We start from the raw sequence: 25,664 nt of genomic DNA, 5'->3' as shown, positions 1-25,664 counted from the left end.
AAATGCACTCTGAGGAGCATATCGTTTCAGACTTGGGCAATTTTTTTAATAATGCATCAACAACATCACATAATAACTACCCAAAAAAAAGATCTCTCTAATAAATATTAATTAATGTTTAAAAAAGAAGTATCTTATGCTCGCCCAAATTTCATTTAGCTTATTGAAAATACAGTAAAAACTGTAATATTATCAAATAATATTACAATTCAAAACGGCAAAGCTGAATTTTCAGAATTTTTTAATCAGCTACTTTTTTTGTTTTGTTTTTACATTTTTCAGGATTCTTTGATGATGAAGAAACTTTATTTATTTGAAACAGAAATCTTTTGTGACATTATGAATGTCATTATAACTGTCACTTTTGATCAATTTAATGCATCACTAAACAGATACTGGGTTGATTCAACCCAACTTTGGGTGAAATATGGACTAACCCAGCTTATAAATTAATGATAGATAAACTATATTCTATTACAGATTAATTTTCTTTGTTTCTATATTTTGAAAGACCACATAGAAAACATCTCATATTGGAATCTCTACGTCCATGAACAACTACATGTTAATTCTGACCAGAAGTAAACACAGTATTCAGCTAACATTTTTACTATATTTGAGTATTATAATGGTAGGTTTAGCACAGCTTAGACGGCTCTGCACACATTGAAACAGTCCTTAATATTAGAAAGAACTTTCTGCACAAAGATTTCAGTAAAGCCTGGATTAGCTGCATAGATACTGTTCAGATTTGTACAATTTCCAGATCTTTAGTGTATTACTACAAGTTAGAATTCAAACCGAGCAGCTAGATTGAGCTGTTATTACGGGTTTCAGACCGCTGCAGAACTGCACGACATCTATTTCAGATTCATCAGTTTCTGCCAGTATCAAATATGTTCCATGTCAATTCATCAGCTGATGAAAACTACAACATACATCCTGCCAAGTGTCACAACATTGAAAATGGAAGGAAGGAAAGATTAGAAACTGCATTCCAGTGTCTCAGCCCTGAAGAGGTTGTCCAGCCCTTACTGAGAGGAGCACATGTTCACATTTCTATCTACCTCGCAAAGTTCATGGTATCGCAAGGTTTACATTACACAAACGGCAAAAGGAAACGGTACAATGTGAAACAGTCATGCATGTCTAATTCTCTCACGTATGCCTGAGTAGGGTCTCCTCGCATCCTGTTTATGTCAGTGGGTGAACAGGGAAATTGGACTTGGGAAATTTACATTCTATTCAGCATAATTACATGTGTCAATGACTAATTAAAGTGCATGGAACTCAGAACTAAACAATCTTTTCAGAGATGCACATTCCGCCAATTCTGGTAAATACAGGCATGAGTAGGCTGATCTTACAAAACCAGGGGAAGATCACGCACCGTAAACCCACATCTAACAGCTCCAGGCTGAATCCAGGAAGGCACTCAGAAGAGTGAGGTCTAAAGTCCTGCTAGTTAAGTTAATCTGTACACATACCCTCCATAAAACTATCATCGGGCTGAGGTAAGCCATGCCACTGATTGTCCAGAGGTGGTTAAAGAAACTGCACTGCAAAAAAAATCATTCTTTAATATTTACTTTTATATTTTTCACAAGTAAAAAGACATAAACATCCCTAATTCATTTGAAATATATATACTGTACACAACTGTTCAAAAGCTTGGGGTTGGGAAGATTTTTTAAAATGTTTTTTTAAAGAAGTCTTATGCTCACCAAGGTAAATTATTTGATCAAAATACAGTAATATTGTGAAATATTATTACCATTTAAAAGAACTGTTTTCTATTTGAATATATTTTAAAATGTAGTATATTCCTGTGATGGCAAATCTGTCAGTGTAGCATGATTCAGAAATTATTCTAATATGCTGATTTGCAGATCAAGAAACAATTCTTATTATTATCGGTGATACTTTTGAAACTGTGATACCTTCTCATTCTTCTCATTACAGAAAGTTCAAAAGAAAAGCAAAAAATAAAATAAAACATTATAAATGTCTTTACTGGCATTTTTGATCTACATCAACTTTCAAACAGTAATATATATAGGTAAATACATTTTGTTTCAAGGATGTTTAAATTTTTACTGGAAAAAGATAAAGTACTGATTTAGAAAATGATTGTTGCAGTGTGACTGTATACGTGTTTCTACTCTGCGGTTTGCAGTGTACAGGAACCTGGCATGATTTCAACACCTAAAAAGGGTACATTTCTCACATAAATGACAACAGGTAAATAAATGGACTCCATTCAAGCAGCTTCATCTCTCTATATTTCTTTCATTCTCATCATTAGTCTCTATTCATCATGATCATCAAGGCTGAAAAATATCCTCAGAGAAGCAAACCTTAAAAAGAAGTATTATTATTAGACAAAGTTTAAATACCAGATTATCTAGTGCAATCTTCCAAGTAGAAGTACAGGAAAAAATGTGTTTAAACAACTTGAAGCTAGAATGACAAAAGAGAAAAAATGAGTGGAGGTTTCAAATAAGTATTGGAGATTACAAAAAAAGAAAGGGTAATGGAATCTACATAAACCTCTAAAGCTCAGTGAAGCTGTTGGCTCTATTTAAAATGACAACAAGTGATGCTGAATTTACTGGAGTCCATATTTTGCGATCAAAATAGCACTTGATAACTGTGTGAAAGGTGTGTGTTAATGGTGCTGACATTTTCTTCTCAACAGCAGATCCTTTAGAAGGAGCTTTCAATTTTTTTTGTGGCTTGACCACAAGCTTATGACTACTAAATCCAAACATACAAAAAAAAAAAAAAAAAAAAAAAATTATCATACAAAAAGACATTTTATATACATGTGTCTTTTTCCTCATTCTACTGGATATATGGTAAGCATTTATACACAAGATAACTGTGTTCAAAATGTAACATTTCAACAACACGCATAAAAATGATAATAATCACCGCTCTGTAAAAAATATTAGTCAAGGTTTTCGAAATCAAACAGTAAGATAATGTTTTTTTTTACATGCATTAGCTCAAATGCATTATTCATATCATAGCAAGTTCAATCATCACATGTGGCCACTTTAAAAAGCACACATCGGGGCAACATTCTGCTCTTAAAGTGTTTCAAATTCTCAGACGCGTGTAGCCAATTTAATCATATACAAAAACAAACTAAGACGGCATGCTCACAGAGCTCACCACGGAGCCGCTGCGCTGGCGAAACTACGATCAGACCCCTGTTCTACTGAGCCCACCGTCGCACCCCGACTAGAGAGGGTTGACAGCTTTAGAAAGATGAAAATGGAGCAGTGCAAATCTTCACAGGACAGGCAGCAGGTCATGCGAGTCTGTACCGGGGAGATTCGTCATAGTTTGCCATTCCTGCTTCAAAACAATCCAACTGGGCCCCACTCCCCGAGGCAGACCCCCGTCCCGTCGCCTGTCCTGTTAAACACAAGGAAAATTGCTTGCTGAATGACGCTAGCACTTCTGCAAAGAGTTTGGATCATGGTACGGATGGAATGCCGTTCTGCTATAGCACTCCGATTCTGCCAGGGTGGACAACAGCAGGCTCAAAAATCATCCACGACCAAGATCTTACCACGGGCATCATGTAAACAAAATCTCTTGTTCTTTCTCAATCAACTTAAACTTTTAAATAGCTACCAGCAAATCGTATTAGCTACCAGCATTGCAATATCCATTGCAGAAACAATACTGTACACTGCATCACAAACTACAACATGGCCTCTCCTGACCCAGCTCCAGAAATACACAAAATCTTCTCCTCTGCAATATACTCCCCTGACACTACACGCTACGAATTATAAATTATCTCCTACCATCTAATTTGATAAAAAGAAGAAGAGGAAGAAGAAGCATTCATTTTCTAAGAAGACACAAAGTCAGCATTTCAACGGTTTCTTGCTGTTCTTGTGTCTCTACATTGAATTGGACAAATACATTTCAGCTACTCTCTATGAACGGATTCTACAGTTAATATACGGACATATACAAGGGACTCGATTAGTAAAACAACTTATTACAGTAATTAACTAATTAAAGCAATCATTTATGGTCAGACATCACAACATATTCTATTGCAGCCAGTGTTATGAGCCCTCACAAAGGGGAAAAACAAACAAACAACAAATAACAAATAAAATTTACATATAATTACAAAGAAACAGCAAATAACACATTGAATTTACATAGAAAGACTGAAATAGAATTTTCTTGTACAACATACTCCAATAATCTGTTTTATTTACAACTAAAAATATTTTTTTACAGAGTACATTTAAATTTTTAGGTGAACCATCCCTTTAACAAATGCCTAGGTTTTCCGAAATAATAAAATGTAAATTTGACCCTTTGATAAAAAGCAAAATGTAAAGACGATATAAAGTCTTGCTGATTGCAAAATAATTTGCTAAGTGCTCAGTTGTGGAATTTAAACTTGGCCAAAACTAGTTCATGTGTTTGTAGAGGATGGCCATCTAATTTTCATTACGTCCATCTCTGGCCGCTCCTCTTCACATCCATAATGGGTACAAACTCATCTAAATACATGATAACATACAATCTAAACAATTTAAGAGAAGCCTAACATGATAACGGAATCAAAACGTCAGCTCAGAGCTGATATGAAGAAGCTGGTACTGCATCTTTCACAGACTGTTACCTTCTCATTTCATGGAACAGAGGAGGGAAATAAAATGCAGGGAAGATTTCATGCCAACTACAGTGCTTTTAAAAGAGGAAGAGGGTCAAAAAAGCCTCTCTCACCCATCCAAAACTACAGCTATCAGGTAACCTACAGGCAATCAAACATGCAGCATTATTTTCCTTTGTGACACTGGTTACATCAAAAAAAGAAAAAGAACAAATTAATCGACTCCTTTAAAACTACGCATTATCATTCTTAACTAAAGGCAAGGCACATAATATGTTTTATAAAATATCGTGCAAAGTAGAAGAAGGATTGTTGGATAAAAGTCAAACCAATGTAGTACAAAGGTAAAATCCATCTGTGTCATTGGCTCTTTGCTCAAAGGGGGGTATTAAGGAGAAGTCGGGAGCATTTTGCTTCAGAGCTAATACTAAGATTATCTGCCATGCGCCCATGTCAGCGATACGGTGGTCGTTTGAGCTTAATTCTCATGATTTTTCTTTTGAAAGCACCATGCACAGTTATATATAATTCATATATAGAGATTTCCATATCAGCACCATTAAAACAAGTCATGTCGTATGTATTCTGGGCCTTACTATGGTCAACTCAATAGAATGTCTATGCAAAGCCATTATAACAGGTTAGCTAAAGCAACCAGAGTTTGTGGATATTATATCATTTTGGTGTGTGTGTGTGTGTGTTTGTGAAGGTACCTAGTAAAGCTCTGATATGTGTTGATTTTGTCATGTTCTGGCAGATTATAAGGGTGTGTATGCGTGTTTTTTGTTCAGCTGTCTGCGTTTCCTGTGGCTAAGCGTTAGCCCATGCAGCTGATGAGGGGCTTGCGAGGCCATTTAAAATATCTCTATGTAAAAAAAAACCAACAAACCAAAACCAAAAAAAAACAACAACACAAAAATACAAAAAGCAAAAGTCTCCAAAACAAAAAAAGAAATAAAAAAAAAAAAATGCAATGTGTCTCAGGCACCACTCATTCCTTATTTATTTTTGTTAGCTATCTATATAAATCAATCACTTAATTTAATTAATAAAAACAAACAAACCCAACACAGAATAAAAAACAACCCATTACTCAACCAACCAAACAATAGACATTCTGATCATAGTCGTAAACCACCAAATCAACTCTCACATCAGAAACACAACCGCTGACTTCCTTTTTTGTATTGGGCATTACAGCCCGTCTCACGTCAGACATCCAAATCATTAACATTCCTAAGGATTAAAATGTATAATCTGCTTCAAAATAAAAACAGTCATAGTTTCTTGCATTATAAACGTGGGAACAAAAAGAAAGCCTGTTTTTTTCTTCTTCTTAAACTATGGGAATCGTATAAAAGTAATCACATAAACATGGACACATTTACATAGAAAATGTTGGATTGTTCTGATCAGCTTCTTAGCTACTAGGAAACCAACCCTCATCTACCGTGAGATCAGAACATGACAAAAATAATCGACTAATCGCAGCATTCCATATGATTAGGCCGAACAGAAATTTGCAAAAGAGGAAAAATAAAAATTTAAAGTAGTGCAATGCCTGTAATTTCCAATGAATTTAAACAAATTACACATAGAGAAAAAAAAATCTATCCTCTACACCCAATACTGTCTAAGTAATGACAGAACTATATTTCAACTCCCTTTGTCGCTATGTGGAAAAATCCACGAATCTACATGAATCAAAACCCCCTAATCTGTGAACTCACAGAGATGAATAAGGGACTACCAATGTTTATGACACGCACAAACACACGGATGCACACGCACACACACTTACAGCGGGGTCCAGGAAATGAGGGGCTTTCATATTGCGTAGAGAGAAAGGTGCTGATTCACCCTTGCTATTCCCTGGCTCATCCTATGAAGGCTGTTTCACAGCTCACACACACCTCGTGTAGCCTTTAAAAGTACATGCCATTGCCTCAAGATAGGTGTGTTTCCATGTAAGTGTGTGCGCATGTGTGTATAGACGCTGACTGTGATGTATAATGTCACTGAGGTACCACTAATATTCCTCCGATGTACAAAAAACATGACAAGCTTCCACCAAAAAGTGGACTCCGTTACAAACGACGGAGAATGCAATTTAGAAAACATCACCCTCTGAACGAAACCAAGGACGCAGATACATGATTGTCAATAAAACTGGATGAAAAGTAGCCTTTTTGTTTCTTTTCTTTTTCCAAAATGTCATGTGAACGGAAGCACCGACCTTTTCGTTTCCTTTTCCACGCCGTGTTGCCTTTGCGCACTTAAAAAAGAATAAAAACAGACCGTGCTCACCTCCGAATCTGTGGCGAAATGCTAGCGGAAAAACCCTTTCGTTGGGGTTTCTCTTCCCTGTTCATTAAGAAAATAAAGGATACTTATTTTGCATATAGGAGGAAGCAGCACCTGTAGCAGAAGGAGGGGATTGAGGAAAGGCATTCCAGGAGGCAGGGAATCAGAGTGGGCCTTTTCAACACGTCCGCCAATATATTTCATAGTTCGGGCTGCCCTCCCAGAAAAACAAAAAACATCCTCCTCTTTTGTCTCCTTTTCTTCTGTTCCATCTATGGCCATTCTTTCACGCTCTTATCCGTTTCCATTGTCTTTAAAAAAAAAGTGTATTGAAGCATCTTATACTGTACGTTGTTATGCATATATAAATATGTGTGCACATACATCTATACACACATATTGTGTATATATATATGTGTGTGTGTGTGTGTGTGTGTGTATATATACAAATACTGCATATATATCTGATTTTCCCTCTTGCATCTCGTTCACAACTTTTTTTCTTGTAAATTCCACAAAAAATTGATTTTTCAGATCCATGTCTGTGCCTCGTCGGGTTCGTCTCCGTGTGTGTGATGATCAGTTCCCCAGATACCAGGACTGCAAGATAGAGAAAGAGAGAGAATCAAAATCACCAAGACATCTGTACAAACACAAGTAACACAATAGGAGGAGTTCTGTCATTTTGCCATTTTTCTCAAACCACATAAACATTTCCACCACAATGTCATTTCCATCACATCTCAGACTGTGTACTGTTACAGCATTTTGTGGTTGAAATTACATTTCTGAAATAAAAAGGCCAACTACTTTTGACTTGCTGTGACTTATTTCATAGCCAACATTAATTTCACTTTTCATGAATCCTAATGCATAATTTGACAACTTTATAATTTGATTATTTTTATAATTCTGTTCACAAGTGATATTTACATAACCATTTACATGTTTTGGGTCTGTAATATTGACTTATTTATTTATTTTTAAATAAATTAATACTTTTCTTCATCAAGGGTGCATTAAATTGATCAAAATGACAGTAAAGACTTATACTTTACATATACAAAAATTTCCAGGTTTTGCACAAAAATGTAAAGAAATGCAACTGTATTCAACATTGATAAGAAATATTTCTATCAATGTATTAGAACGATTTCTGAAGGATCATGTGACACTGTAGACTGGAGTAATGGCTCCACAGCTTGGCATCACAGGAGTAAATTGCATTTTAAAATATAAAGTTTTTTCAAATTGTAATAATATGTCACTAAGTTACTGTTACTGTATTTTTGATCAAACAAATGCAACATTTAAGTGTCAGTAGCTGAAGAAACATCCATAAACCCTGCTAGTGTGTGAGTTGTGTGTATGTGTTTAGGTTTTGAATGTGGTGGTGACAGTAAGTGGTATCTGTCCTGTCCATGAGGATCTAAATAATGCAAAAACTCCCCAAAGCAGAATCTAATGAGCTGGACATTACAACTACAATCAGTGGCTTTCTGATAATGGGAGGCAAACACATAGTCACGGGCCAGAATTGAGGAACCTATTAATACTAATACAGAGTAAAATGCTATGAGTGCCAGACAGTGAGAGAGAGCTCAGCAGGATCCCACCCAAAACCTTTTAAAAGCATAACAGGATTTTGGCTTTCATTCACAGACCACTGAAGTCTTTTTAAAATTTGACAAGGTTTAAAAACAGAAAAAAGGATTTCATGCCATAAGCCCCTGGCTCAATATTTTCCACTAAGGTTTTAAGTAATTTCACAGCAGTCCAACAGACGTCTTTAACTACACCCAAATGTATTGATTTAATAATGCTAAAAAAAGTTAAATTTGGTCCCATTCCCTGCTGAAGAGTTTGTGTATATCAGACTGATGGCTTGATTCCTGATCAACACCAAACCACAAAATAACAACTCCCCAAACCATATACCACAACAAACACCTGAGAATCATTATAACACATGAAAAACAATCAATAAAAAACTTATAACACCTCTTATCAACAAATAAGCAAGAAGGGAGGTTTCAAAATCTACAGACCACATACAGGACCAGGTATCTAAAATTACATGCCACAATACAAGCTATTTAGCTTACCATACAGTATATAAACATCTTTACTTACAGAAATCAGTCTATTTTGACTTCTGTTTGCTAGCTAGCTGAGAATGGTGTGATACTGATATGGAAACTTGAGCTAAGGTTAACCTAACACAACCCATGAAACTTCAGTATACTTTAGAAACTACTGCAGAAAGAGAAATACGTTTATAATGATACCAAACACCTCTGAAAAACAAAAAAGCTCCTCTCTCAGTATTAATTACTACAGTGTATTGGGATGCAATTTTCCCAAAATCATATTTGGTGTTGATTACTGAATCAAAATCCGAGCCCATGAGAGTGGGCAGTGTGGGGATCGTACTTGTTTTCATGCCTTGTGAATTTGACAGCACAATTACAGCCACTCCTTTGTCAGAATGCTTTCCACCCGAAACCGAAAAGCTAAAAGTTATCCTTGAATACTCGAGAGGAAAAAATGAATTTATAAATATATTCTGGAGAAACACACACTCACAGACAAATATATACTCCAGAGCTCTGGATATCATCTTGGCTTTGAGTTCAAGTGACAACTTGCCATTTTACTATATTGAAATTGTCTCTTGATGAGATAAATCTGCAATCCTCTTTCTCTAGAGAGTCAAGTTGAGATGTAATATATTATGGAAACTCAATACTTTCTTTGGTAGGAAAATGTGCTGCAACATATGCCCCTCTTCTTGGTTGTGATAGATATATTCTCTAACCTCACCTCAAACTGATGGCTTGATTAGAATTTACACTTAAATATGATCAAAACAGCTCAAGAAAATGCCACGCGTAGCGTTGTCTCCTGTTGTTTCTCTGATTTATGTGGTGAAGGCCAACAGAAACTGGCCAGAAATTGGGGAGGTATTATCAAATTCATCTATACAAATGTTGATACAAGCAAACCAATGCAAAACCACTAGTGAAGCTGACTCAATTTAAAGCAGATATTTGACATTATCTATGAAATGACATACTATTTGCTTTCTTTATGAAAGTTTTCAGTGGTCATTTATCTTGGTGAGCTGAGTCTGATTGGTGGAACAATAAACAAATGGCTTAAATGTAAAATATGTAAAAGCTTGACTTGATAAACTATGAGCACACCATATTGCCACTTCTGTTATATTTATTTTTAATAATAAAAAAATCTGTTTTTATTATTAAAATCAGTTTATAAAAGATTTATACACTATAGCCAAACTCCAGATGTGAAAATTATACAGTGTGAACGTGAAAAATATAATAATTAATTAACATATTTATCAGCCTATATTTGAGATTCATAATGGCACACAAACGTTATTTGTAATAATCTAAACTGTAAAAACAGCAAGTCCAAGGCCAGGTATTAAAATAATATTCCCAGGATAAAATCTGGAGAGTAACCATTCCATCTTTGTCTCATCACACAGGTTTCAGTCCACCGTTCCAGACTGTTCTCTTTTGCATGATATTTCCATTTTTCTTTGCACTAGGGCACATCCAAAGCTCAAACTTTCTCACTCACTCATTCTTTCCTGAGGACACAGAGACCAGTAGAGCCCAGGCTAACAGTGGTTAGGCGTTCACTCCAAACAAAATATTTAGTTCCCTATAAAAGTTGTGGGCTTTGTCTTTGTGACAGGTGGTTTAGGTTATGAAAATATAAAGCTGAGATGAGGGCGGGTTCACAGTCCAAGAGGGGGACATATTAGACCACAAGGGCCTAACAAATGACAGTCTCTCCCTTTAATTACAATGCTTCAGGAGAGCTTGGAGGTGAGGCTGAAATACAAGCTCCTCTAAAACCAAAGATCATTAGCACCGTACCCTTTTCATCAGAGAAAAGAAAACAACAGAAGTCCATTAAACTCTGAGTTTAATACAAAGACAGAAAGAGAGTGAAGAAAGAAAGAAAGAAAGAAAGAAAGAAAGAAAGATAGATAGATAGATAGATAGAAAGAAAGAAAGAAAAAACAGGTATATTAAAAATAAATTAAACAATACTGTTTAATTATAATTATTATAATAATTATTTACTTTATTTTTAAGGGTCAAATCAGGTATGACAAAAACTACACATTTTTACTTTTCACCTGTGTTATTTTAGTATTATTTAGATACTATTATGTTTGTTATTAATATTTTCAGTTACTTTACATTTAATTACGTTTAATTTATTTTTAAAACTTTAAAAACTTTAGTTTAGTATTTACTCATTTCCATTTAGTTGCCAAGGCAACATTTAAAATGTTTAAGTTTTTGATCATTTATTTATATTTTATTTCAGATTAAAATGATTTTTTTTAGTTTTAGTTGACAATAACCCTGCTTTTCACAGTGCAAACAAAATAAAAATAAAAAAGAAAGGATAAAACTATTATTTTTAATTAGCAAGTTGTAAACTTGTAAACAAAAAAAAAAAAAATATTTAATAAAAAACAAACAAGTTTTTTCTTAACAGTCGGGTTCTTTTTAAAGTGAAAGAAAGAAAAAGACAAGAGTGTTTTTCTGTCAAACTAGGTCTGGACAGTCAGTGATTCCCAGGCCAGTCCAGTGTTAGTCTCTGTTGCACGAGACAGGTTGGTCAATTTGATAGGTCGCAGCGGTCTCTTCCTTTTGCACTCCCTCAAGCACAGGTTCATCTGACAATTACATCATGTCTGGTTTCCCCAAGCAACCAGACAGCCCTGGACGTGACCAACACGGAGCAAATAAAAGAAGAGAGCCAGAAAAGTTCCAACACTCCCTAATTCGACTACTCTTTTAAAGGGACACAGACACACATTTACATGAGAGCCAGAAAAGTTTGGACTTTTCCCTAGTGCACAACTCACATGCAAAACAACAGTAAAGGAAGAACCTTAACTGCTATGTTTGGTTGTCGGGTTCAAGGTTTTCAAGAAATGGTCTCTAATACATACTAACACACAGTAGTACTCGTCGATCCCTCTTATCTGTCTCTCTCTCGCGTCACACAGCTCAGTCAAGTGCATTTACAGATTTTTATGGAGCTGAAAGCACTGCAATGCAGCAGCGCACTCGGACTCCCGAGCCATGCAGTTCAATCACCTCCACAGTTCAGATTTTACCTGAGCACTGCCGCATTCCCCAGCCAAATCTCACGTAACTGCAGCTATTACTTAAGAAAGGCCTTTCAAGTCTTTATTTATGGGACTATAGGATTAATGAAGCATCACAGAGAATGTAAGATGCTATTTTGTGCCTTTTAATCAGGTCAAGATTTTGCTGAGCATGCAAAGGTTTTGCACGTGATTCATAAATATGAAAGTTGAACACACAGGATTATATGGTGGACTGCAAAAAAAAAGAAAAAAAAGCATTTGTTTAATAATATTTTGTATATTTTTATATTTAAAATATTTTTCTAAAAATATTAAAATATAATTTTATATATCATATAAAATAATAATCAACAAAATATAATTTATTAAGATTCACAATTGTGTAAGATAATCACAAGTAAATAATCATTTTAAGCACAATTTTAATTTTGTTAATATTTTTTCTGAAGAATTTTTTTTTTGAGCACAAAGTGCAGAAATTTTTTTTTGAACGAAATGACCCAGCATGAAATTAAAAAATTTCTGAAAACAAGTCAAAATATTACATTAACTTTATATATATTTCTTAATATTACATTATTTTACTTTAATTTATCTTAAAAAAATGTTATATAGTTACTCAGACATTCTATGAATCACCCACATATTGGTTAAAGTGTTGTATCTACATTGGCTCTATATTTAATATGAAAGACTACGTTTCTTTTGGCAGCTGAGCGTCCAGCAGTAGATCCTGTATCTGCTCATTTCTGATCTATAATTGAACACAGAAGGCTTGGGTCTCTCATAGCGTCCAGACTAGTGCTGCAGTAGTGTTTCCTCAGGCACTGGGGTTCAATGGAAATTTTCAAATACTGCTTGATATTAAGATTGAATTTTTAACATTTTCATGGTGGTTAGGTTTCTGAAAGTTATCAAGAAAACTTTTCAGTAGTTAAAATGCAGTTATTCAGTTTAGTCTATAATAAGCATTAAAATTTAATTTGAGGTGTGTATGTGTGTGTTTGAGGGGGGATGATCTGCGAGTTTGTGTGTGAATAAAACGTATATGGAGGTTTGTGTAATGATACCTGTGCCTGATACAGACTGCCAGTGTCTCGAGAACCAATTCCTACGAAGGAGCGGTTGGCAGGTGGCGTCCCGGGAGCAGAGTAAGCTGAAAGAAAGAGAGAAATTGGAATGAAATGGGACCATAAAGTTGTGAGAGCATCAAAAAGATGAGAAATTCTCAACATTATGCAAATCTCTGTAATGTCAGTTTCAAAATCTGGTTCCCGATGGATTTAGCGTTTAAAACACAGTTTAATATTACTATATTCAGTACAGATCTAAAATGCAGTTTGATCGTGTATGGCGTACATCTGTTTCGCACAGACATTGAACTGAGGCTGAAACTGGGTCACAGTTTCTGTTTGTTACCGTCAGACTGTGTAAATAAATATTCTGTGTGGCGGAGGCTCATTCTGTTGTCTGCTTATGTAAATCCAGTCTGTTGTTAGTGAATGTGCGCCTTCATCTCTTAAAAGCTGTATTATCAGCAATTACAGAAGCTGATGTGCTTTCTTATGTTTCTTTGGAAATTCTCCTTGTCTTGTTGGTAAATAAGGAACACACAACATAATCTACACATCCACCTTTATCAAATTGGCCTTTTGATAAGCTGACGTGATTAAAGGACGTGATTCTAGCTGAATAATCATGCTGCGCATTGAGCATGGACTGTGTGAGATGGTGTATTGAGGCGATTGATCATCAGGGATTCTGCAGCACAGAGGATGGTGAACATATTGAGCTGTTCTCTGCATTAATAATTAAATTAGCATGATTAATGGACAGAGCAGCAAGCACTGGCCCATTAAAGCTGATCGAATTGTCATCCAAATGTATCTGTGTTATTTATATGGTTTAGTGATAGAATGACACTTGCTTTGTTTCTCTCTCACACTGAAATCAGCATTTTTTTTATAGCAGATAGTTCACTTTGAAGCTGTTTTAAAATATATATGAATGTGCTGAGTTGCAATGTTGCTTGGCAACTGTAAAAAGTCCATAGTTATGTTAATTAACTAAAAAAAAAAACATATGAAACATTGTTTATTCTGATTGTTAATATAAATAAATTAATGAATTAATTTAAAATAAATAAGTAAATATGTAAATAAATGCATTACCATTTTTGAAAGAAGTTACTTATGCTTACCAAAGCTGCATTTACTTAAAATTAAAATTGTAATAATTGTATATATATATATATATATATATATATATATATATATATATATATATATATATTATATATATATATATATATTCATTTATATATATATATATATATATATATATATATATATTTTATTTATATATAATATATATATATATATATATATATATATATATATATATATATATATATATATATATATATATATATATATATTTATATATATATTTATATTATATATATATATATATATATATATATATATATACACACACACACACACACACACACATGATAAACCACTAATTCTGAGCAACCCATTTTCATCTTTCTAACAAGATCCATACCAAAAATAATCACCCAAAAAGACATGAGCCAGACCACTAACTCTGAGCCAGCCATCTTTATTTGTTGATTAGTTTATTAGGTTTCTTGTTCATTTTGCTAATTGAATCACTCTAAAAATGTATACTTTACTAAATCCTGGCCTTTAACTCTATCCATTTATGTGTGTGTGTGCTGCTGATTGATTTTATAGCTAAAGCTATGGTCAGATGTGGGACAAAGAGGGCAAAGGAACGGACGGGTTGCAAGAGTCCCACTTACTGGGGGAGGTGGGTGAGCTGGCAGCTGCGTCTGCAGAGGTGGTGCTGGATTTGGACTCTGGGGGCAGCGTCAGACGGGGCAGGCCGGGGGGTGGCGGGGGGGCCAGCATCTGAGAGGAGATGTAGTGACTGGATACCTTCACCTGACCACTGCCATTCAGCTGCAGAGGAAGAGAGGGCAATAGTCAGCCACTGTGGGGAGGGATACCTCACTGCCTCTACACAGCTAACATCATAATACATGCATCTACTGTCTCTGTGTTTGGCTTACTCTCTCTTTATCTAGTTTTTTTCCTTCAGTGCTAAAACTCTTTAAGATCTCTGCATATTTAGGACTATCAGCTAAATATCATGGTTGACATCATGGAAGATTTAAACAATTCTTTAATATGTTAATAATTTTTGGTGAACTAATGCAGTATTCCATCAAGTTTAAAAACTGGAATTTCCAACTTCCTACTTGGAAAAGTGTAAAAGAACGCCACATAAAGATTTCAAACTTTTCAAAACTGACACTGATAAAGATGCATGACACTGAGGGCACAGTTAATTGTAAACATTCATTTATATTACATTTACGTTATAAATGGCAGACGCTTATATCCTAAGCAACTTACATTGCATTCAACATATACAAGATATTCATCAGTTCATGCATTCCCTGGAAATTAAACCAATGACCTTGGCATTGCCAGCGCCATACTCTATTGTTTGAAAGAATGATTTCAAAATTACATTCTAAATTACAGATAATAAAACCTGTTAAGTCAATATTTATAGAGACAGTTAAAAATAGAACATAACTATCTCTGTTGATATTTGCACACCTGCACAACAAATGCATTGCCATTTTGCATAATTTTTCAAGCATAAGACAAAATCTAATAGGACAACTTGTACAAAATATAGTGGGAATATCCCACGTCTGACACTGAATGGAACACAGTATTAGGAAATACATCTTATTTATTTTTTTAAAACCTCTACAGTGCTTAGCCTCTCTGCTGCCCCCACCTGCTCTGGGTACAATAAAATTCCCTGGAAAATGTTGGAGTTAAATTTCAAGAGATGCCCGGTTCTGTGATCTTAATACAGAGATAATTTTACATCATCATATAACACTTACTTAAAGCTCAATTAAAGGGTGATTCACCACTGACAAGTTGGGCTTTTAATAAAACATGGCTTTATATGGCTTTAAGTTGCTAAATGACAAAAAAAAAAAAAAGATAAAAGGGCTGTGAAATTCCTATTGGCAAAAAGGGTAGGAAACTTCAACACCCATAATGCATTGGGCTCAATCCAACTGTCCGTGAGCAGAGATGGGTGTGTGTGTAACATGGAGAAAGAATACACATTGTTCATTTACACTGCCGACTTTGTAACAATACAAAGTTTGTTGAAAATTGGCAAACATATACTTTAATAATAATAATAATGTAGTCTTTAGCAAATTTCAAAATGAATACCCATTTTTCATACTAAAAATGATATTACTGTGATGTCTTAATTCGCCTGTAACATTTAAGAGCTGCTGTGGATTGTCGAAGGATCAGATTTTTTCCAAACAAGCTGTATTTGTCTGAAGTACTTAATTTCTTTAGCTAATAAATTTTTGAAAGCGGAAAATATCACTTGGTATCTGATGAAAATTTAAAGTCCAGTCACATATCTCCCCCTCCCCCTGCCATCAGCAGTTATGTGGGAGAAACAGAGTAACGTTGTGCACACTGTTCTAGCGAACGGACCATTATGCATCGTTCTATCGTTCTACCCTGGCCACAAATCCATAAAACCCTCCATCATGTTCTCTTTGTCTCTCAGAGGGTTTGGCTCTCGTTTGCATTCTCGCGGGGTAAAAATGCACACTCACTGCCCTGCACAACAATAGCTGGTGAGTGAGTCAGCGGCACTGTGGGTCGGTGCGGCTGTTCTTTGTGACTGCATGGCTACGGTCAGACTGCAGTAGGGGGAATTTCAATGAGTCTGCAGAATCGCCAGGGCACGGCTGCCACAGGGCAAGATTCATAAATGTGTGTCTCTCTCTCTCTCTTCCCCCATTTTTGTGCCAACATCAGCAACACCCCTAGACACAGAGACCTCCTCCTTCTTGGCTGTATTTCCTGTTCTCTCACTCTCTCTGCCTGACGTGGAAATGGCACATGACTCTCCTACAGGCACCCCTGAGGATAAAGTGAGAAGCCGTTCACACTTTCAGTAAATCACTGTCAGGATGAAGCCATCCAGCCAGTGCTAATTCTTGGTCCACAGTCAGAACAAGCAGAATCATACCAGAGCTGATCACCCTGTTGAGTCAGTGATGTTACTCAGAAGACATCCCGGGTCATTATGGAACATTAAGTAATAATGAGAAGAAATAACACTCAAATAAAGTGTTTTAGTAACTGTAAAAAAATTCCATGCACTTCAACTTAAAAGCTTTGCTTATATAATCAAATTTGCTATACATGTTATTTCAACTTAAATAATATTAAACTGACTTAAAATATTCTGAATCTTGGGTAACTTGTGTAAAAATTGAGAGAAATTGGTTAAATTATTTTTTATTAATTTTTGAATTTGAGTTTAAGTAATGGAATAACATATGTTGTCATAACTTATTGATTGTATCATTTTTACAGTGTTTAGGGATGCTCTGATATATATATAAAAAATCTATAAATTTTACCTGATAAGTTGATCTTTATTTTCATGTACCAATAACCAATAATTGACCAAAAACCAATAAATGGCCAATTCTATACTGTTTGTCTAAAATTTTTTAAATTAAACACTAAATACTAAAATAAAACATTTTAAATGCCACAAGAGAATTTAGGCATATTTATATTTTTACATTTGGCAAGGTAAACATTTTATCAGTTCATTTTATGTAAACTGACACCATTCAAGGTAAATATTTCATCAGTTAATTTTATGCAAAGTGACATTGCATTCAGGTTATAAATTTTATCAGTTCATTAGTGTTTTTTTAAGATTAAGTTTAAGTTGAAATAAGCATTCGCAGTTAAACATCACTAAAAATTAAAATTAATAAGCACTTCTTAATAATTGCAGCACAAAAAACACCAACCACCTAGCAACCACGCCCCTGATAAGTTAAAAGGTGTGTTCAACTTGAAGCAGCACTGCACAGACCGATTGGTGTACGACATCAGAGTCCCACAGGAGTGATTCGAAAGCGTAAGGAGCGTCTGCTCTCTATATCGGTCATGGTACTTTGATGTCATACAATGATCGGTCTGCACAGACCTGCTTCAAGTTGAATACACCTATATACTCAGCCAAATAGGGTTTCATCTGTTGTCTGTGAGCAGTTGTGAAGGAAAAGGGGCTGATGGATGCTTGTGCTTAGACTGCAGATTGCTTTAACGGAAAGGGTGAAATCTCTTTTTGGTTCAGATTACATGGGCTATGATCCATCTAGGGCACATGATGGCATGTTTATCTGTCTCTTTTTCATTCTGTCTGTCTCTCTCTCACTTCCACACACACAAATACATAATGCAGATGCAAGAAGCAAGCAGCCAATCTCCTAATTCATCCCTTCTGGTATAATTTAAAGGGGTCATAACATGGATTTATTATTATTTAATTGTCTCCCCGAAGTCCACTAATGTTTTTTTTTTTTTCTGCCAAAAACAATCAAAATTCTGCTGTTTTACATTTACTTGGCCCGAATAATTAAATTACACTCTTTTTGCTCTGATTTTAAAGGGATAGTTCACTCAAAATGAAAATTCTGTCATTATTTACTCACCCTCAAGTCGTTCCAAATCTGTATGACTTACTGTCTTCTGATTAACATAAAAGAAGATATTTAATGAAAAATGTTGGTAACCAGACAGCTTTGGTTACCATTGACTTCCACTCTTCCACAATTTTTATTTTTGGGCGAACTGTCCCTTTAATAAATGCTCCTGTTGCATGTCAAATGAGCAGCAGTGCTTTTCATAAACCAATTCAAAACATTCATACTAACAAATCCATTCCACAAAATTAATAAACACTCATGGAAAATATAACCCCTTTACGTACAAATTCAACTCCTTTTTAATTCGGCATACTAACAAATACAGTGTTGAATATGAATAAACACGACAGGCTCTGAGCTGTGCTTGGCTCATGTAAGGGACCATATGGGGTCCTACCAAAATCATGGCTGTTGATTGGTTGAGCTGAACAAGTGATGCTGATGATATGTTTTCACGTACCCTCATATATGATTGTCAGAGCGTGAATGAAATAAATCGTCTATATAAGGTGTTTCAGCATGCTCAATGGGATGATCTTACCGGGCTGGGCTGTTGATTGGACGGGTCACAGGCCAGAGAGACAAGATCCTTGAGCGGGTCTTGAGAGCTGAGGTGTGGGGGGTACCGGATGGCCGTGTGCTGGAAGTAGGTGGAGGCAGTCTGGGGGAGAATGGGAGCGCCAGGGAAGTGCAGAGACGACAAAATAATATGAATCCTACATAAAACACAAAAACAAAACAATTATATGCCTTATTTCCTGGAAGTATCTGCTGACAGCCAATATGGCACTTCAACAACAATACAGCACTAACCATCACCAAATTATTGTATGAAAAAGAGAAGCATGTACATTTGTTAACATATCTCCTTTTATGTTCGACAGAAGAAAGAAGTCATACAAGTTTAAACGACATTAGGGTGAGTAAACAATGACAGAATTGTCATTTTCTGTGAATAATTCCTGTCAGAATCAATACCTGTGGACTTCAGCTTTGAAACAAACAATATTTGGCTTTGTATTTGAAATAACATCATCAAAGAACAGTACTGTTCAAAAGTTTGTGATCAGTGAGATTTTTAAAAAAAGAAATTAATACTTTTATTCAGCAAGGATGCATTAAATGATTGAAAGTGACAGTAAATACATTTATAATGTTGCAAAATATTTCATTTTCAAATATATGCTGTTCTTTTGAGCTTCTATTTATTAATGAATCCTGAATAATACTATTATTACAATAATATTTTCAACTTTGTACCAAATCAGCATATTTTAAAAATAATGTGACACTAAAGAGATATAGATATACCTGGAGTAATGACAAAAATAAATTCTATTTTATTGGTGAGCATACTTCACAAAATACTCTCAAAAAAAAAAAAAAAAAAATCACAAAAACCAAAAAACATTAAAATTATAGTACACCTGTATATAAATAAACTCAATAACACTCACCCCTTGCATTTTAGTGACACATTTGATAAAGCTGCATACTGTATAACCAATGTCTTAATCAAAGAGCTCTTTGTTGAGTTGTCACGTCCCTGTCAGATTTAACCATCGTAACTCTCTACAGAACACTCTGTATGCTGTAACACATTTGACAAAGCCCAGCAGAGGTAATATCGTCTTGATGTTACGGTGCAGGCAGCATATGGCTGACACGCTCCACCAATTCATCTGAACAGCAAGGCTAATTGTTAAAGCATAACTCAGCTAGCTGTGAGGCTCTGGAGACGACGATCACTGTACTTCTATAAGAGATGACCTGACAGTACTCCTGTCTCAGCCCAATTAAATTGTGAACGATTTATCTGTGCATGTTTCATATGTTTCACCAGAACCTTTCTTACGATCAGCCCTTTCTTTTTCGATAATCTGTTTCATGCAAATGTACTTTTTCTTTTTCGATAATCTGTTTCATGCAAATGTACTTCACAAAATCTGTCGCTACTTACTTTAATGCACAATCACTTTTACAATATTAAAAAAAAATGTAATAACCAAAAAACAAAAAAAAACAACCTTATAATTTTACATTACTCTGACTTAATTTGCCCTGAAACAACTTTCTTTTTCTGGTGACATCACTTAAGATTAGTGTTACCCAATAGCCAAATAACTATTTAGACAATTTACTTTTGCACGAAGAGTGGCTCCATTCTGGTATTTTATTCCCACTTTTCACCATCTAAATATTTCCTGATGGCTAAAATAAAGCCCCTGCATATTTTCTTGTTCATTTCATCCAAAAAACTTCACATTTAAGGTTTCAAAATACGTTGTGAATCGCAAATCATGCTGATTTTAAACAGGGCCTTATATAAGTAGGTTGTACATGATATGTTGATATTAGAAAAGACAGTTTGGATAACTAAACACAACAGTAGAAATTGTATATTTGTTCTCTCAGCTAGCCATTTGCTGTGTTTGTGTGTGCAGGTCTGTGATGACAGAACAGACAGATATATGCACGTGTGCGTTGTCCCCTCACCGCTGTGCACTGCAATGACAGGTCTGTGGTGCTGTGTGAAGCCGAGACGTGGAGAGCTCTCCTGAGGGGACGGACTATCCATCTCTGTCTTCTTAACTGTAGGGGAGATTCCTGTGTGAAAAAGAGAGAAAAGTAGAGAGAGATGGAGGAGGGGGAGGAGAACACGCGCTTCGCTTATACGAAATACTGCAAATTCAGCTCCATTGTTCTATACAAGGACAAACTTTTCTGAGTCTAAAGGAAAGCTTAGTCAGCTAATTAATGAGCACTGCATGGTCACTCTCGATGCTTCCGTCAGGTCACAGCAAATGCTTCTAGTTACCACAACTGACCACAAGGTGGTGCAGTGTGACGAAAGAACTGGAGTTTTGACAGCGCTGCAGTGCAATGCAGAAAGATCAAACTCCAAATCAAACAAAAACACTCCAAATATATGAAAAAAAGACATCAACTTATAACCTCCCAAATATTTAATTAATTCAAAATAAAAGAAACATACTCCATAAGTTTCTAGAAACTGCTTATTTAGAACCTTCCCGATAGCTTTTGCTAATAAGTTTCCAGAAACGGCCTTGTTTTCAAAGGAGGATTTGTGGAGATCTTCTACATTCTTTCATATTGTCATTTAAAGAGATAGTTCCCCCCAAAATTAAAATTCTGTCATCATTTACTCACCCTCATGTCACTTTTAACCAGTTTGACTCATTTTCTTCTGTGGAACACAAAAGCAGATTTGTATATTTCTTCCGAACATTAAAAGTCAATGGGTTCCCACGTTCTTCAAAGTTTCTTTTATGTTCCGCAGAGGTAAAAAGTCAAACAGGTTTGAAATGACATGAGGGTGAGTAAATGATGACAGGATTTCCATTTTTGAGTGAGACATTCCTTGAGGGACACAAATCATTAATGGAAACAGTTCCGCATTTTATCTTCTGATCTTAATCCATAGGTGCATAGGGGTTCAACTGTGAGTACAGTGATGGCATTTGCCCTAGAGGCTGATATGAGACCAGTGCTGATACTTCATACAGAGTGATGGATTTCAGATTCAAGCTGGTTATGGATCAGTGGGGAGGGGTGAAGCAAGGTCTCCTGAGATCTTAAGCAACAGTTTTGCCTTCAGGGTTAATGGATATTCACAAGGGTGTGACAAAAGTCAGATATTATGCAAGATCTGACACGGCAACTCAGCAACTTTCTAACCTCACAATAAACTCTGAAGGTTTTAGACTGATCTGGAGCTACAAAATTGAAATCTTTTTGGTCATGAATAAATATTACATTGTATGACTTAATGCATGCAAATTAATTAATTTTTTTTTTTAATATATATATATTTAAGGCATTTTAGCTCTGTTTCAAAACAAGCTGCCTTGCCTCCTAGGTCTACTTCCTACACAAAACAGAATCTTAACTGTCTTAAAACCCTCATTTTCGTTAGCATGTTGCTAAGCTAATGGCACAATACTCTTAATAAACAAAAATAATGGGTAAAATAATCATTGGGTAAAATCATTTGAATTGTATTAAACTGTTTTAATATATATCTTTCAACATTGAAAAAAATGTTATATTTTATATATACAATAACATTTGACTAACACAGAATGTGCTAAAAATTCAGCTTTACCTTTACAAGAATAAATTATATTTATAAAGATGTTTTAATAGAAAACAGAAATTTTAAATGGTAAAAAAAAATTCCCAACATTTACTGTATTTTTGATTAAATAACTACAGCCTTAGAGAGCATTAGAGACATCTTTCAAACATAAAACATAAAAAAATCTTACCAACCTCAAACTTTTAAATGGTTATGTAATAATCATGTATCGCACATGATTATAATTACACAACCGTTCAAAAATTTGGGTAAGATTTTGTAATGTTTTAAAATAAGTCTCTTGCATTTATTTGTGCTCAGAGCTTGTCACAATGCATTTTGGGATTACATACAGATCACTCAACATCAAATATGTTTCAGTACAAACAATGAACTAACACCAAAACTGCATTTGCACCTACGAACCACACATCCTATATTTGCTCCCACAAACTGAACTTTCCCTACATAGATTGCTCATTGAAACTTCCCCTAATAACAAGAGAGGTGGATTACAGCATGGTTTCTATATCTACTGCTTGCCCTACTTGATCTGAAATTAGTAGAGCTGCTTCATCATAAAAATAGCTGTCTAAAATGGATTTTTAAGATCTTTATGGTGGGTTGATGGCTGTCCAAACCCCTCAGCTATTCATAACTTTAAATACAATCAAAATTCATAACTATATCAACCACAACACTTCATCTATAATCAAAATGCATAAAAACCAATAAACCATCAAACCTAATTTAATCCCAATGTATTTCTGCCATATAACTACATAATTGCAACGCCTCCAACACAGAACCACAAATTTGCATTATGAGCACAGCAGTAAACCAGCCAACCCAGTTATTCTAGTTGTAATTCATTTACTTAGAAATGCTTCATGAAGATCTGAAGATGATGGAAAATTATCTTTGCAGAGGAGTAGACAACTGAAAGGTCAAAGGTTAAAGACTAGACTATAACCATGCAAATAGGTCTCTGTCAGTATAAAAATACAGCAAATACTGCTCCAAGGTGCAATGCAGCTTTCTGTGTGATTTTAGACTCGCTAATTAAAATAAATCCAAACCCTAAGTAAAATCCAAACCCGAGACCATACAAATCATTTGATTGTGATTTCAGACTTCGTCCACTGCAGTTGAAAACCTGATATGTTTGTCGTTCACTATCTGAAAGTGCTACAAAAATGAACTCCATGCACAATAGGCACCCACTAGTCGACAAATGGATTAGTTCTACCACTATTCACTGCTTTGGATCTGTGTCGACTAGAACATGTCACTTCAGTTCCATCTGTACACATACTGACAGCAGGAAGAAGATTCTATTACTACTACAAATTATATGCATTTCTGTGTCATTATGTTTGTATGGCAATCTGTAAAGGCCATCATATTTTAGAATATTTGGGAATAGAAATGTACCACACCATGATTGTTAGCAAAAACTCTACAACTATTAAAACTACTGAAAATCTTTAATCTATTATCTATAAAACTATTAAACAGCTTTAAACTATACAAATCGTTAATTAAAACAAAGCTGAAATAAAATGGAATATGAATATTAGATGAAAAACTTAAAATATTTTTTTATTAAATATATAAAATGAGCATAATAGAAAAATTATTAAATATTAATATTTAAGAACTAACCTTACTTTATTAAGTTACACATAATAAAGTAATTTTAAGAGTTAGATCACTTAAAAATTACTCCACACTTTTTAGAGCGTAGTTTGACTAGATGACTACAGTAGTGTCAAAATGAGTAGCTCTTCGAGCCCTCATGCACAAGAAGAACGTCATTATGGGTGGCATAGTGAGGGATCAAGGAAACTGGAAGATTGCTGGTACAATCAATATAAGTCACCATTGTGCTTTAATCCAGGTTGCTCCAGACCTATCGTAAAAATAACAACTCAATATCCCAATTCTAAATTTATATCTTGTAAGGTTCATGGAATAAACCTTTAATAAAATCAAAGCAAATGGAACTTTTTATTTCCATTTGCAACTCTGTATTTCTGTGTTAAAATGTTGTATTGTAAGATCAAACATAAGGCTCACCTCCTTCCATCTCCTCTGTCCAGTTGCGTGAACTGCTGGCAGGGGAGTTGGGAGAGGTGTAGTACTCGCCCCCTGGGCTGGTGTCTATATCATCCTCCATGGATCCAGACTTGTGTCTCTTACTTCTGTGTGAGTAAAAAATAAGGAGAAAGAGAGGAAAAAAAAGAGTGATGGAGAAAAGCATTGTTTAGTCAAACCTTATTTCTTACACAGACAAACAAATGCTCTCCCAAACTGTCTGGACATGCCTTATGGATGTTCCTTTGGACCTGCTTTTCACAGGCACTCAGCTACGACGAGCAATTTGCCAACATTCACCTTTTGTTTTAGCTTTGCAGTGCGTTTAATGGAAAATAAACGCATTAATCAGGACTGAGGCTTTGGCTAACCACAAAAGCAGATAAATCAAATAAACTGCCCTCAGCAGACCAGAGTGAGGGGCCGTATTCTTTCACACTCACCCATCTTTCCCAGGTGCATGTAAGGATTTAGTTTTGAAATTTTTTTATTCAGCTTTGTGCATTGTCTGGGGTGGTTTTTGCCATGACACACACATGACAAATGTTACTGTCACCAAGGTGTACTGGTGTCTTGAGCTCAAAATGCCTCGGGCTCCCTCTGTCTAATTCACCCAATGTAGAAATAGTTAACAGCCAACATTTATCATGGAGAGATGCTGACAGGTACATTTAAAACTCTCAAAGCCTTGTCTAACCACCCTGAAATCTCACATGCGCCACAGTTTCAGCCTGGTTCGGAT

The 25,664-nt window shown here is 35.2% G+C and overlaps 1 protein-coding gene across 1 annotated transcript in view; it reads right to left on the bottom strand.

Moving 5' to 3' along the window:
• Positions 1 to 5,990: 5,990 nt before the first annotated feature.
• The window catches only part of nfic (nuclear factor I/C), a 90,405-nt gene continuing 70,731 nt past the window's right edge, over positions 5,991 to 25,664 (bottom strand). Inside the window, exons 7-12 of the mRNA XM_042762069.1 lie at positions 24,905 to 25,029; positions 21,210 to 21,333; positions 19,268 to 19,442; positions 14,953 to 15,112; positions 13,196 to 13,281; positions 5,991 to 7,558 (exon numbers count right to left, since the gene is read on the bottom strand). Of these exons, the coding sequence (XP_042618003.1) occupies positions 7,538 to 7,558; positions 13,196 to 13,281; positions 14,953 to 15,112; positions 19,268 to 19,442; positions 21,210 to 21,333; positions 24,905 to 25,029 (691 nt within the window). The 3' untranslated portion in view covers positions 5,991 to 7,537. The remainder of the gene's footprint in view (positions 7,559 to 13,195; positions 13,282 to 14,952; positions 15,113 to 19,267; positions 19,443 to 21,209; positions 21,334 to 24,904; positions 25,030 to 25,664) is intronic.

The sequence above is a fragment of the Cyprinus carpio genome, chromosome A8 (assembly GCF_018340385.1).
Source record: "Cyprinus carpio isolate SPL01 chromosome A8, ASM1834038v1, whole genome shotgun sequence".
NCBI classification, from domain to species: Eukaryota; Metazoa; Chordata; class Actinopteri; order Cypriniformes; family Cyprinidae; genus Cyprinus; species Cyprinus carpio.
The sequence above is the reverse complement of the archived record's forward strand: the minus strand, read 5'-3'. Positions and strand labels throughout refer to the sequence as shown.